Below are 13,548 nucleotides of genomic sequence, written 5' to 3' on the forward strand. Positions count from 1 at the left end.
CACCACGCGCCTCCTCCAGGCCTGCTGGGGCGTCATCTCGGAGCCGGTCAGGCAGCTATTCCAGTCCTGTATGCGGGCCGGCCACTTTCCTCTGCCTTTCCGCAGAGCTGAGGTGGTCATGATCCAGAAGGCCGGCAGGGATGCCTCCAAGCCCGGGTCCTGGCGGCCGATCGCGCTCCTCTCGTGCTTGGGCAAAGGACTCGAGAGACTAATAGCCAGAAGGATGGCTTCTCTGGCGATTGTCGAGCGCATCGTCAGTCCGCAACAGATCGGAGCTCTACAAGGCAGGTCAGCCGTCGATCTGACGACCTGCCTCGCCCACGATATCGAAACGGCCCTCCTAAAAGGGCTCACGGCGACGCTTCTGACTATGGACGTAAAAGGGGCGTTCGACTCCGTCCTTCGGAACCGGCTCGTCATTAGACTGCGTCAGCAGGGATGGCCACACGGCTTGATTAGACTCATCTTCAGCTTCTGCTGCAACCGCATCGCCAGAGTCCGACTGGAAGAAAGCACGACGGAATACTTTCCTCTGTCATGCGGGCTGCCTCAGGGGTCGCCACTATCTCCCATCGTCTTTCTGCTCTACATCGCGGAGATCCTTGAAGACGACCCGGACGCGCGATTCGGGTACGCGGACGACATCGCCACTCTGGCCATCAGCCCCTCCCTGGAGAGCAACGTCGCAATACTCAACCGAAGCGCAGCCGGCATTCTCAGATGGGGCTCGGAGAACAAGGTCTCCTTCGACCCGAGCAAGTGCGAGGTCATCCACTTTACTAGGAAGCACAGCCAGCCAGCGGAGCTGCCAGAGGTCAGGGCGGGGGATTTGGTGGTCAAGGCCTCGACAAATCCTGTACGCTGGCTGGGTGTCTGGTTCGACAAGAGACTGTCCTTCCGGCACCACGTCGACACAAGAGTAGCTGCGGCAAAGAAGGCAGCTCAACACCTGAGGCAGCTTACAAACACAAAGAGAGGACTGCCAGCGGCCGCCGTGCGAAAAGCCGTCGTCTCCTACGTACTGCCGATCGCGCTCTTCGGCGCCGAAACATGGTACGCAGGTATCACGAAGCCGGCTTCGAGACGCCAAGCGGAGACAGACACGAGTCCGCCTTTCCAAGGAAGACCCGTCAACACAGGCCAGAAGGGGCTCGTGCAGAAGATCGACAGCGTCATTACAGCGGCAGCAAGGATCGTTCTACCTGTCTGGAGGACAACGCCAACCAGTAGCCTCCTCCGAGACGCCGGCTTACCGTCAGCCAAAGTCGCCTTAGAAGGCGTCCGTTTACGGGCCGCAGTCCGACTACAGAGGATTGATCGCCGACACCCGCTAGTCGCGCGGCTCTCCCAGCAGGGACAGCAACAGACGAGACTACAACGGACGGCTGAACTTCTGCCAAGATGCGGAAGACCAACGTTCCTCCAATCACAGTACCTGCCAAGCTCACAGGATCAGATAGTAGTTCAATGCAAAGAAGAGGCTGCGAAAGCTTTCGAGCGCTGGCTAAAGACAGTACCGGAAAGCCATATGATCGTCTTCTCGGACGGCTCCAGGGCGACGAACGGAGCCGTGGGGTACGGCTTCGTCATCTACCGAGACTCCAAACGCATAGCGCAAGGGTGCGGCCGACTCGGACTAGCAGAAGTGTTCGACGCCGAGGTCGAAGGGGCGCGAACCGGCCTCAGAAGGGCTCTGCTCACCAATCGCGGTCATCCAATCCACATATGTATCGACAACACCAGCGTTATACAAGGCATCCGCGGCAAGGCGCCGGACTCGTCACAAGACGCGTTCCTCGAAATCCAAGAAGCGGCCAGGATATTTGATATACGGACGCACTGGTCCCCGGGACACCAGGGCATCGAAGGAAACGAGGCCGCGGACCGGCTGGCCAAAGAAGGAACGACACTGCCGGCGCGGATGGGTCAAATGGCAACACTAGCGGGCATCAAGCGGCTTGCAAGGGAAAAATTACAAAGCCAGCACAGGAGATGGTGGTATAAAGAGCGAAGGCCGCGGTACGCGGACTTGGGGCTTGAGGCAGCTCTGTCCAGCCCTCCTGAACTGGCCTTGCCGCGGGCTACGTTACATCACCTGCTGGCGGCACGATCGGGTCACGGGGACTTCGAGCAATATCACCGACGTTTCAACCACGACGACGCTCTAATGATGTGCTCTTGTGGAGAGGCGAAAGACGTGGACCACCTGGTCTACTGTCGACTAACGCTGGCGAGGAGGCAACGGTGGCCGACCCTCCACTCTCGCAGTATGCCCGAGCCCATAGGTCCTATGGGATCTCTCGAGGCCTACTTCAAGAGATTAATCACCGACCCACGAGGCTTCGAGGCCTTTCTCCGCGTGACGGACTTCTTCCAGAAGATCTGTCTGCGGTAGCAGCATCCACACCTAGGTAGATGTGAGTGCGGACTACAAAGAACCTCCCGATTCCAAGGGACGATTTGGGAAAGAATGAAACTGGGGCACCAGCGGGAACCGGGGACAGACAGAACGCGTAGTGGCCACAAGGCATGATTTGGAGGACGATGTAAAGAGACGACGTACTGTAGAGTAGGTAGCCTTGGCTCACGGCCCTCCACGCCATATACCCTTCGGGAGGTCTGCGGTAAGGGCTCTAGCCCGGCCGCCACGGCGTTAAATACAACAACAACAACAACAACATACGCTTCCTGTGAGCATCATTTGGACGCTGCAGATGAAACTGAGGACATGAATATATCTCATCATCGTTCTCAGTCTCGGTTACGTGTATGTTGAACCCCAACTGCGGTATTGCTTTCTTTACTAATTGTCCATAGTGCGGTAGCTATGGGTGTTATCAAGTCAGTCTACCAAATAGCCTACGGGAAAGACATGGACAAGACTTTGTAAGTCGCTTATTGCTATCACCTCGCAAGCGTTCCCAACTGACAACTCCAAAGTTACCAAAGTATTCAATTCTGGGAATTGTCAGTTTCCTCCTCAAATTATCATCTGCTCTGACTAACACTTGATTGCCACAGCTTACAACTCAACCTCGGAATCATTGCGGCTTGCGCACCATCCTTGAAGCCTCTTGTCGGTCATGCCCTCAAGATTTCGTCGAGCGACCGCTATCACGGCGAATTATACGAGAATCGAAGACGGACCGGAACGAATACGTCGAAACGCCGCCAAGGTTACAGAGTTCATGACAGTCAGGTTGAATCCGAGATGCATGGTCGTACTTTCGCTGGATCCCCCGAGGTACAGCGCAGTACTGTAGGTAGCCTACATCAAAGCCCATACGGAAAAGACGGCAGCAGGGGGTCTGGAAGCGAGGACATGATCCTCCAGGATGATAAAGGACCTGGGCTTATGCGGACCACAGAGATATCAATTAAGCGATGAGTTGGAAGCCCTGAGATCCTAGCATTCAAATAATTTGATATCCACCTCATGATACTCCTGGACTGATCACCACTGGAACTGTTTTCCATTTCTCTGGAGAAACTTGCCAACCTCGCCATCTCTCTTGCCCTCAACAATCTCAAGAATACCCTGCGCGCTGGTTTCCGAACTTTCGGCGCCTCCATCAATCCTGTTCTGCCTGTCGCCTTCACCCGACAGATTGGTGACGACCCAGCCAGGGCAGAAGGCCCAAACTTTCGCGCCCCAGCTCTTGTAGGCCCACAGCATATGGGCCGTCGCCATATTCAGGGCCGCCTTGGAGATGCGGTAGGCATCGGCGGGAACGTCGTAAAAGGCACCTCCTGGAGTCGTACGCTCGTGAAGAGAACCGAGACCACTCGTGACGTTGATGATTCGCGCGTCCTTGGATTTCTTGAGTAGCGGTAGCAGGGCCTCGGTGAGGAGCAATGCGCTAGCTGCGTTAGTGTTGAAGGTGTCGATCAGCTCGGAACGGCGATCCTTGGGTTGCATGATGACGATGCCGGCGTTGTTAACGAGGACGTCGAGGACGCCAAAGTCGGTGCTGAGCTTCTCAACCGCAGCCTGGATGGAGTCATCGGAAGTGATGTCGAGCTCCAAGAGGCTCACGGTGCCGGCCGGCTTCAGGGCCTGGAGATCTTCTACGGCCTTAGCGCCCCGCTCCTTGCTTCGGGAGCCGACGACGACGTGGTTGTCTGGGGATGCGGAGACCAAAGCCCAGGCGCTGTCGAAGCCGATGCCCTGGTTTGCACCTGAATTCTGTCAACTCTCATTCTAATCGGTGACTGACGCATGGTCTTCTCGATTCAAGTGACCAGAGACCTTCTCATGAGTGAATCAGAGTGAGAACCTACCAGTGATGAGAATGATCTTCTTGGAAGACATAGTGAGATACTGTATTGGTATATGGATTGCTGCGAGTAAGATTGATGATGTGCGGAGCTTACCCTCTGTTATGGGGTTTATTGACGAATACTTCTTCGTTGTATTTATAATCTCAATTCAAACAGAACCGTTAAACATCTTTCGCGTGCATTTTTCGGAAATCGGTTGTTCCCCCGTCCCGGGCGCGTTAAAGCCATAAAGTCCGGAATTAGAAATCTAGAGACAGGCACACAGGCTGATTCGACTCCAAAGTATCAACGTTATGCACCAATCGTAAGTTGGTGGCGCTTGTGTTTTGGGGGATGGTGATTCAGCATGCCCCTAATGCGGCACATAGAGATATGCAGCTTATGCCAAGGAAGCGGATATATTTCAGGCTCGGATATGTTTCTAAGCAGGGCAAGTTTCTATAGCATTCTTCGAATGGGAATTTCCGTTATGGCCTACGAAGATGGATTTTGATGTAATTCCGTAATCACATTACGACAGAAAACCCCTGTGAAACTTACGAATGTTTGGTGAGCGTGCGATGCTTCTAGTTAAGGGTTCCCCCCAATTGCTGGGGATTTCTGCTTCATTGAAGCGCAGAAACAGTGCTCAATTTTGTGTAAACCTGTCTGTAGGTCTTCCATGACGTACGTTCGTTGAAAAGATGACGGCCGGAAATAGGAGATAACCTCTATTGGAACTGTCGCACTCCGCGGATTGGCGTCTGCGGGAGAGCTCGGGAGCTACGAACCGTTGGCAAACACACGTCAATCAGCACAACGGCGCTCGGCGAATTCAAATTAACTGAACATGTTACACAATCGGAGGGTAGAGGAACCGATAAGCACTCAAAGCTTCCCAAAAAGCGACTTGCCACTCAGGTCGATAGCTTGAACGTGTATGTACATTCGATCTAAATTAATCTGTCCTTATTCCATTGAAAGATTGCGCATCACGAACGAAGTTAAAACTAAGATAGCGACTAGAAGCAAGGCCACCTTCGGTTGAAGCTCTAGCCACCAGTTTGTACCTTGTGATGGGCGGATGAGGTAGTGGCCCGGACGCACGAGCAACTAAGCATGTCACTGTAATGGATGCGTTTATTCTCTCATTCAAATGCCCAATAGAGTTCAAAACCTCATCTTGAGCTCCTCCTAGTCAGCACAACTAGAATTCATCTTTCTCTGCCCAGGATAAGAATATGGGCTGTATGTTGACTGCAGGAGGATGTCTCCACCAACATTCTAGGGAGTTATCAGACACCACGATGTGAATACCCACTGCTGTCACAGAGCCTGACGAGCTATGCGGGTCAAATCCCGAAAGGCGACAAGTATGTGAATGCGACAAAGGCAATAGGGTAGCCGTGACAACTTCGAGACCGGACCTCGACAATTTTGACCTTTACCTTCACGTGAGCTAGTTTCAAAAACGCATCAGTGGGTACCCAAACTACGAAATTTGATACATGGGAAGGAAGAAAGAAAAGTTGGTCGCTTGTGGTGTTCGAACTCACAAGCTGCAGCTCGTTAGCTTTGCACTTCAGGATTAGGGGTATGACCATCTTAAGCTTCTGGGCAAGAGTCCCTTATACTGCTGTTGAGGATGCCAGAGGTGAGCTTGCTTATATCCCAACCTGTAACGGGGGTTCTATATCTCGCGGGTATTCCGTCACTGAATACTCTTTCCGCCAACACGAGTACTGGGCTAAACCCATTGTCCGAGTTGCTCCATACCATCGCAGAGACTTTGGCCTTTCTGTGAATTAGCTTTCGCTCCTAGGACTCGTACAAAAACATACAAACCGATACACCTTTCTTGATATGGCAGAAAGTGTGAAGCTACTCGATTCTGAAAACTTTTAAGAGAATGCTTGCCCCTAGCCAATGAGCAAGAAGCTGGAGTCGTTGCTTACGCAACTGGTCGATGAGTCAGATTTTGGCGGAGGTTTCAGTCCAGTAGTCGATAGCAACTGATATTGAGGTTAAGATGAATTGCCTAGGCCTAGTTTGCAGATGATTAAAGACTTGAGCGGACGATGCTATACGAAACAAAAGACAATTAATCCTGTTGGGTATCTCAGGACGCGGAACTTCAGGAACAAAAGTCTGCTGCCTTTAGTCGACCATGGCTATTTTGTTGACCCAGAATCAAATTTCAACCCCCAGCGCATGTACTGCCTCTAGACTAGCAGCATAAAAAGGGCTGTCATCACCCACAGCCTCCTTCTCGAGCTGCAGGCCCTTCAACGCCAGCTCGCATCCTTCCTCTCGCTTTCCCAAGTCAAACGCTTTACGAGCGGTAGCAATGTACATCGTCGAGACCTCCCGTCCGCGGATAGCCTCCGCTTCGTGAGCGTCCAAGAGCGCAAGCATCATCTTGAACTCGTCCTCCGGATCCTCAGAAGCAGCTTCGGCGAAGAGCTCCAGTTTGCGCTGGATCTCCGCCCGGCGCACCTCGCCGGCTTCTGACAAGGTGGTTGGACTGCAAGCAGAGCATCCGCAAGTGAAGCCGTAGCCATGATGCAAGGCGGTCTGTCGGGATTGCCGCAGGCCCAGATGTTCGTCGAGGTAGGAGATTGTGATTTCTTCTTCCGGCTCAATGTTTCTGGTAGCGTGAATGGTGAATGCGTTCAAATCCTTGTTGAAGTTTCCTTGGGCGTTGGGGACACACGAGTGATTCAAGCGCGCAACTTGAGAAAAAAGCGCCTGAGTCTGGTTGCCAATGTTGAAGTTGTTGTTCCGAAAGATATTGAGAATGGTGTGATTAGACACTGTGTGTTGTGGAGCAGACTTGCTTCGCCATATTGACTCTAGCCAGCTGAAGACGCTGGACTTGCCGGGATTGGTTGATAATGAGAGTAGTGAGTCTCGGCCAGCTGTTGAGAGGAGTTGGGCCTGTCGCAGGATCGAGTTGCTGTCTGAAGAGATGATTGTGAGTAGAGCCTGGTCAGTGAGGATTCTTTGCCCTGTGAGAATTGGTTTCGAAGCAAAAACTCCGAGGCCTTTCCCGATTGCCTGTCGAACGGTGAACATTTTAGCAGGCTAGGACGTTGGTTTTTATGCGAGTGATATGTTGGCATTGAAGCTTTGAGCGGCCCCTGACAGAGGAAAATATTCCGTGGCCCAAAGAGGCAAGGGGGCGATTGCGGAGATTGCCGATTCAAAGACATATTGGAACGCCAAATGTTCTCGCTTCTCTTATCGCCAAAGTTTTACAGACTGGAGGCAACGACTACTGAATGACATGAGTTCGTCAATATCCTATAACTATTCAACCATCGGATTTCGGCTCCCTCTAAGCTTGCACCCGCTCAAGCCTACTTGTCTCCAGTATTAAATAATACCAAACACCTACCTCCGCTCAGTTGCCATTTGTCAAGCTACTGTTTGCAGGTTGTAAAACTGTAGGCATATATACTAGAGCACGTCTGACGGTAGCTTATGTCTAGATTGCCATGATCATGCATAAATGGTTGATGAACTTGTCGGTGTTGGTTCATTCAATGTTATCTAATATTGGAAAGGTGGAAAACACTGTCTCCGAATAGGAGCGACTGGTAACAATTCCATTTCTCGCTGACACAGTGTCCAGTACGAATTAACCAGTCATCGCACTATGTTCATTGGGCCCAAGCAGGGACGCGTTTTCATCTGCAACTAAACATTAACTTTCACCAACCAACACCACGATTTTCCATAATTGAGAAATCCCCCGCTCTTCCTCAGAATGGCTATCCAAATAGTTTCCGACCTTCATCTCGAGTCCCCGAGAGCTTACGATATTTTCGAAATTGTGCCACAGGCACCTTACCTAGGCCTTCTTGGCGACATAGGAAACGTTGCTGCGCACAAGGAGGAGTGCCTCGCTTTCTTGACACAGCAGCTTCGGCAATTTCGCGCTGTTCTATTCGTCCCTGGAAATCATGAAGCGTATCATTCCAGCTGGGGTATCACTCTCAAGATTCTTCAGGATTTCGAAGCAGCTGCGAAAAAGGACTCGTCACTAGGAGACTTTGTACTACTCGACCGCTCTATGTTCCGGGTACCAGACTCCAACGTCGTCATCTTAGGCTGTAGCCTGTTCTCTCTCATTCCGCCCGAAAGCGCCGATTCGGTCAGCATGGGACTCCAGGACTTCTTCCAGATCGATGATTGGGAAATCAGCTCGCATAACGAAGCCCACAAACGAGATCTTTCTTGGCTCAATTCCCAAGTCGCAGAGCTCGAGAAGTCTGAGGTCAGAATCATCATCTTTTCACACTGGAGTCCGACGAGAGATGCTCGGGCGTCTGATCCAAGGCATTCACAGAGTCCCATCAACAGTGGTTTTGCCACGGATTTATCAAAGGAGGATTGCTTCAAAAGCGCCAGAGTCAAAATTTGGGCATTTGGTCACACGCACTACAACTGTGATTTCAGCGTTGAGAGGGAAGGCGATACAGAGCCTCTGAGGCTGATTGCGAATCAGCGAGGATATTACTTCGCGCAGGCAGCAGGATTCGAAGAGAATAAAGTCATTGAGATATGATCGAAGATACTGAAGAGTTGAACACAGCGCCCTTTGACCGCAGACTGCACACTGTGGCGGCAAAAGAGCCTAGGACGAATTTACAGACAGCAAATAAACAGCAAACACTCCACCATGATCATGCTATGCATTGTACAGGAGCCTGGAATTTAGATCAGCGCAGACCGAGACGCTGCTTCCACCATTGAGCATTTTTGGGGCCGTGAGCCACAACGTCTGCAATACATTGCTCAACAACGGCTCTTTGGGCGCTGTTGAGAGTCAACGGCCCGTTTCTGGTCTCGAGTTCCAGCAACGTCACCGCATCCAAAGCATCGGTACGTTTCTTATTCACCTGAGCCCGCAAACCGCAAGAGTTGATCTTGAAGACAATAAGGTCCGTAGGTGATATATATGGAACAGAACCGTGAGGTATTCTCCCGATTTCTGTGGCGGCAGCCGGCATGTAAGGGGACTAGGAGACGAATGTCAGAGAGCTAGCGTGCCACTAAGTCAATGTCTAAACTGACCTGCCATCCAGGAGTGATATCAACTTGCACCAGAGTTGTTCCTTGCTTGTAGTAGAAGAATTGTGCCTGCTGAACGAATGGAGAGTTTGGAAGAGACAGCAACTTCTGTTTAATCCCATGCGGAGCACTGTCGATGTTGATAATGAAGTCGACGTCCTGCATTGATCAAAGTCAGATGCGAGTCTCGATGACCTTTGGCATAGCTCATTGATAGTCGTCCAGCTGCTGGTGAAACATACCTCGGTGGTCCTGCCAGTAGGAACATACTTCCACAGCGCTAATCCGCCAATCACGGCGACTCGAGCATGAGAAAATTCCGGGATGCCTTTCAGGATGCTGATAACCTCAGAGGCAGCGTTTTCAAGAAGAATTCTCTCAGTCATGGTCTCGAACCAAAAAAGAAAAAAAAGATAGTACACTAAGAATATTTGGACAGATAGATTGTAGATAGTTACTGATGGTCGGTGAAGCGAGGTGCAGTGATGCTAGATTGATTCTAAGAGGTTACAAAGAGCATGCGCGTTCATTGATATAACAAGCACTTTCAGACCCCAAGAGCCATGGCTTCCAGCGCAACTCGAGACCGCAGTGTTTCCAAGGAGGCTATGCAATCACATTTATCCGAATCAAGAATGATACAGGGATAAGCCGCGATACGCTGATATCAGTCCCAACATTTAACCAACATTGAACCAACAACTAAACCAATGAAATCAACCAACAGCATCGACCAAGACATGAGGAAGAGGCCGCGACAATCAAGGCTGAACCAACATCAGTCTTGACGAGTCGCTCCGGGTGGGGAGGCGAGATGCAACGTCGGAGGGGAGTCGCCGAAATAGTCTAGCAGCAGACTGCGAAAGTGGACGGTATCGTAGTGGTTGCAATTTAGGCCGGCGGTTGGGTCCTCCAGGATGTTGACAAAAAGTGCAGCCATGTCTTGGGTCAAGGGTTCACAAGGAAGGTCGGTAAAAAGGCAGCCAGCGTGATTCGTGTGTATGATGATCGTAGACAACCCGGGGCATGAGTTGGCCAGGCGCTGGCACAGCCTGGCCATATCAGAGAACCGTGATGACTGTAGAACGGCATGGCGGAATCTTGCCAAGTCTTCGAAAGTGAACGCATCCAACAAAGCCCCCGCGGACCGGTAGTCCCCGAGTGAGACGACCGTTTTTTGCAGATCGATCCAATGAGTCGCACTACTTGCCGCCGAGTGCGTTGGTCTATGTATGGGCTTGGCGTATAGTTGTTCCATTAGCCGCCGCGACTCCTGGCAAGCGAGGCCTGCTAGATAGGGAGCCGGACCAACATGGTTCATGATGAGGGGCAGATGGCTCGTGTTGGCGTTGTTGGTTTCGGTTGCTTCTTGATTCACAGCCCAAACAGATGGCACCGAAAGCGCTTCCGTCCATATCTGCAGCCGTAATTCTGGGGGCAAAGCTCCGAAATAAGTAAAGCGATGCGCTGCGTCCATATTGTACTTCAAATGAAGAGCGGAAACGAAAGAAGCGTAGTACTTGCTGTGCTAGCGTGACTTCGAAGACGGAGTGTGTGGGTTGTAGATGACAGGTTGGCTGTGAGAGGTTGCCCACCCGCCTGGCCCTCTTCTTCAGCAGGCAGCGTCTCCACACGTCCGCGGTAAATACAGCGGCCTGGGTTAAATTCCAAGACCCAACCAACTTGCTTGACCACTAACAATATTTACCTACACATGCTGTTCAGGTCATACGTTGAATGGCCTTGATCTCATCACACATCACCAATTTCGAAAGAACAAGCTGGAGTCGCAGGCACTGTTCAATAGCCGAAAATGCTCGGAATGTTTCGAACTTCAGAACACTTTGTAGAGTCGGTTTTCTCGGCCCTCAACGCATCAAAAACTCCCTGCGTACTCTGGGGACACTATCTGCTTAATGTCCACGGCGTGCCTTCAATCATAGGGGTAGGTTCATTCCGAGCATTTGCATTGGTGTCTTGAATACCAAGGCTAACAAACAGAAAGTCTATAGATTTTGTCGTCCAAGATCAAATGCTTTCGGTCGGCGCCGATGCTATCTCAGAATTACCCGAAATCGAGCAATGCCCATCCGTGGAACTATGCTTTGCCAGCTCGCCTGAGCGCCGAACACCACCGCCTGCATTTCATGTGCACATCAAATCCTCGGAGCTCACTATAGGGTTATACCTACAGTCAGAAACACTATGGTTTCTACCAGACTTTGACGATTCCCTCTTAGCTTTCGAAGACAAGCAATCAGCGACATTTGCTCTTGCTCATGACCGAGATGTGCTTCCACCCTGGCGACCGGGTCGCGGATCTGGTGCTTTCAAATCTAGCGACACCTCCATCGTCGTACCCAGATCTCACATACTTTTAGAGGCTTACCTGAGACTCTATGCTCGTGACTCGGGCAAGACAATGGGCTCTTTCGCCATGGCCATGATCGCCTACATGGAGGAATATGTTGACGACGACGGTTTGCTCGACTCAAAACAACTTCCTGAACCGCTGAAGTCATTCTACGACGAGCTTCGAGTCGGTGAAAAGCCACTCCGACAGTGGACGAAGGAATTCAAAGAGAGCCTTAATATTCCTGACGAAGAGTCTGAGGATGAGGATCTCTGGTATTGAAGGGTAGAGCAGGCCATTCTAATTTTGATATTATCGTTCTTCACCCTTTCATATTTGTGGGGCTGTCTATCCTGTATATCGCTTTTGCAGTATTGAAGTATCCTTCATATTCAACAATGTCTTCCTCCCCCTCGGCTTCGTAATGATAGTGACCTCCAGCATTCTTTCCCAGTGGAGAGAACGCATGCGTATGCTCAATCCTCAAGCCCATCTTGTTGCCGGGATCGGCAGAGTGCAACACAGATAGTCCCACAATGGGCGAATCGAAATCATGAAAGGTCAACCACTTTTCAACCTCATTTCTATCTTTGAAAGGTAGGTCGCGCTCAGCAGGGAAATCAGGCATGATGTGGTAGGTCGCCTTCCCTGCCTTCACAACAAAGGCTCCGCCGAGACTAACAGTTCTTTCTTCGCCATACGCAGCATGCAACCCTTTCCGGATACACTCGGTAAAGCTCTTTTCAGAACCCTTGCGGCCCTTTGCTGTAATCTTGAGCACCGGTCCTAGCTCGCCCAAGGAACCGTACAAGTTGACCATGAGGCCGCAGTCTACGGAAGGGCTCGTTTCGACGCTGACTTCTCCGGTGGTGCGTTTGATCTGGATGACTTGACTCTTGTTATCGACCTTATCAAGACCGCCTTGCCAGCTGAGATTCGGCGCAAGCTCGCTGTTCTGCCCGATGACGTGGAAAGGACCGGCGCCGGCGCCGATCAAGCTGCCCTTTTCGGGGCTCATTTCCATGTTTCTGCCAATCTCTGGTATGGACCAGATGCTGTCAAGCCGGGGGCGGGGAAAGAGGTTCGGCTGGCCGCCAACATCTGCAATTTTTTCATCGCCCGAGAGGCCCTCAGTCGCCAGATGGAAAGGTGATTTTCGTAGGTCGGGGCAATCGACCACAGTCACTGATGTGTGTTCGTAGTTGGCATCCAAGGGAGCTTTGAGTCGCTCGGCTAGCTCTTCCAGGCTCGGGGGTGAGAGAGGGAACTTTTCGACACGCATCGTGAGTGTGAGAAGTAGAAAGTCGTGAGTATTGTCAAATTTTTGAGGTCCGAGGTAAGTACAAATTGATGCCTCCTTTTCAGCAACGGTACTACTCTTGTTTTCAGTACTAAATGTGTAGTAGAAGTAAGGTCGAGAAGACTATTGTTCGGCCCGCATGACGTGATGCAAGAACCCCGCTGTGCGGATCGGGAATTGCCCGGAGGTCGGTTTAGAGCTTCTTCAGTGCAGCCACATGCACCCTACTTCGATTGGTGTCTGCAAGTTCAGACGGCGTCTTCTGGGACTTTTTGTTTCACTTGCCTACTTGTCATACGTTCTTCAATCTTTTCTGGAAAGCGATGCAACAAAATTAATTCCAGGTGTACATCTCCATACATGACGTTTATTCTTAGCAGCAACAAAGATAAGGATTCTAAGTAATATTTCTCTACTCAACGAAATGTCTGTTTTACGCCCAAACCAATTCTATCAATACTACGAAGGAAAAACTCTCTGACGTCGAAATAAACTTTCAGATAGGCCGTTTGTTACTTAGCCTGCAGTGATATCAAGCCATAGAGCACTGGATTAGAGC

The 13,548-nt window shown here is 51.1% G+C and overlaps 8 protein-coding genes across 8 annotated transcripts; 3 read left to right on the plus strand and 5 right to left on the minus strand.

Moving 5' to 3' along the window:
• The first annotated feature begins 2,370 nt into the window (after positions 1-2,370).
• On the plus strand, positions 2,371-3,421 carry BDZ83DRAFT_50523 (uncharacterized protein). Its single transcript, XM_060503297.1, has 4 exons — positions 2,371-2,767; positions 2,818-2,886; positions 2,941-2,967; positions 3,022-3,421. The coding sequence occupies exons 2-4, from the start codon at positions 2,828-2,830 to the stop codon at positions 3,386-3,388; spliced, it is 453 nt and encodes a 150-aa protein (XP_060369373.1). The 5' UTR covers positions 2,371-2,767; positions 2,818-2,827; the 3' UTR covers positions 3,389-3,421.
• A 33-nt stretch (positions 3,422-3,454) lies between these two features.
• BDZ83DRAFT_748426 (short chain dehydrogenase) lies at positions 3,455-4,312 on the minus strand (the record flags this gene model as incomplete). Its single annotated transcript, XM_060513613.1, has 2 exons — positions 3,455-4,179; positions 4,282-4,312. 2 exons carry the CDS (start codon positions 4,310-4,312, stop codon positions 3,455-3,457), a joined length of 756 nt encoding a protein of 251 aa, XP_060369374.1.
• A 1,960-nt stretch (positions 4,313-6,272) lies between these two features.
• BDZ83DRAFT_606158 (TPR domain-containing protein) lies at positions 6,273-7,376 on the minus strand. Its single transcript, XM_060507364.1, has one exon. The coding sequence runs from the start codon at positions 7,333-7,335 to the stop codon at positions 6,451-6,453; it is 885 nt and encodes a 294-aa protein (XP_060369375.1). The 5' UTR covers positions 7,336-7,376; the 3' UTR covers positions 6,273-6,450.
• Positions 7,377-8,029: 653 nt separating this feature from the next.
• BDZ83DRAFT_568607 (calcineurin-like phosphoesterase) lies at positions 8,030-8,830 on the plus strand (the record flags this gene model as incomplete). The annotated part of the gene is made up of 1 exon (XM_060504092.1): positions 8,030-8,830. One exon carries the CDS (start codon positions 8,030-8,032, stop codon positions 8,828-8,830), a length of 801 nt encoding a protein of 266 aa, XP_060369376.1.
• Positions 8,831-8,907: 77 nt separating this feature from the next.
• Positions 8,908-9,918, minus strand: BDZ83DRAFT_50569 (uncharacterized protein). The gene is made up of 3 exons (XM_060503299.1): positions 9,579-9,918; positions 9,340-9,495; positions 8,908-9,284 (listed from the first exon to the last, which is right to left on the minus strand). Exons 1-3 carry the CDS (start codon positions 9,720-9,722, stop codon positions 8,985-8,987), a joined length of 600 nt encoding a protein of 199 aa, XP_060369377.1. The 5' UTR covers positions 9,723-9,918; the 3' UTR covers positions 8,908-8,984.
• On the minus strand, positions 9,919-11,063 carry BDZ83DRAFT_50556 (uncharacterized protein). Its single transcript, XM_060503298.1, has one exon. It carries the CDS (start codon positions 10,811-10,813, stop codon positions 10,115-10,117), a length of 699 nt encoding a protein of 232 aa, XP_060369378.1. The 5' UTR covers positions 10,814-11,063; the 3' UTR covers positions 9,919-10,114.
• Positions 11,064-11,158: 95 nt separating this feature from the next.
• BDZ83DRAFT_568887 (uncharacterized protein) lies at positions 11,159-11,971 on the plus strand (the record flags this gene model as incomplete). The annotated part of the gene is made up of 2 exons (XM_060504129.1): positions 11,159-11,281; positions 11,342-11,971. 2 exons carry the CDS (start codon positions 11,159-11,161, stop codon positions 11,969-11,971), a joined length of 753 nt encoding a protein of 250 aa, XP_060369379.1.
• Positions 11,972-12,011: 40 nt separating this feature from the next.
• On the minus strand, positions 12,012-12,971 carry BDZ83DRAFT_568610 (uncharacterized protein; the record flags this gene model as incomplete). The annotated part of the gene is made up of 1 exon (XM_060504093.1): positions 12,012-12,971. The coding sequence occupies one exon, from the start codon at positions 12,969-12,971 to the stop codon at positions 12,012-12,014; it is 960 nt and encodes a 319-aa protein (XP_060369380.1).
• Between the last annotated feature and the right edge of the window lie 577 nt (positions 12,972-13,548).

The sequence above is a fragment of the Colletotrichum acutatum genome (genome assembly GCF_030867785.1).
Source record: "Colletotrichum acutatum strain CBS 112980 chromosome Unknown BDZ83scaffold_12, whole genome shotgun sequence".
Classification (NCBI taxonomy): Eukaryota; Fungi; Ascomycota; class Sordariomycetes; order Glomerellales; family Glomerellaceae; genus Colletotrichum; species Colletotrichum acutatum.

Excerpts from the sequence above, each read along its gene's own strand:
- BDZ83DRAFT_50556 (XM_060503298.1), bottom strand. The coding sequence starts at position 10,813 with ATGGACGCAGCGCATCGCTTTACTTATTTCGGAGCTTTGCCCCCAGAA.
- BDZ83DRAFT_50569 (XM_060503299.1), bottom strand. The coding sequence starts at position 9,722 with ATGACTGAGAGAATTCTTCTTGAAAACGCTGCCTCTGAGGTTATCAGC. Across the intron at positions 9,496-9,578 it reads CTACTGGCAGGACCACCGAG|GACGTCGACTTCATTATCAA; the intron begins GTATGTTTCACC and ends TGATCAATGCAG. Across the intron at positions 9,285-9,339 it reads ATATCACTCCTGGATGGCAG|TCCCCTTACATGCCGGCTGC; the intron begins GTCAGTTTAGAC and ends TTCGTCTCCTAG.
- BDZ83DRAFT_50523 (XM_060503297.1), top strand. The coding sequence starts at position 2,828 with ATGGGTGTTATCAAGTCAGTCTACCAAATAGCCTACGGGAAAGACATG. Across the intron at positions 2,887-2,940 it reads AAAGACATGGACAAGACTTT|TTACCAAAGTATTCAATTCT; the intron begins GTAAGTCGCTTA and ends ACAACTCCAAAG. Across the intron at positions 2,968-3,021 it reads AGTATTCAATTCTGGGAATT|CTTACAACTCAACCTCGGAA; the intron begins GTCAGTTTCCTC and ends TGATTGCCACAG.
- BDZ83DRAFT_606158 (XM_060507364.1), bottom strand. The coding sequence starts at position 7,335 with ATGTTCACCGTTCGACAGGCAATCGGGAAAGGCCTCGGAGTTTTTGCT.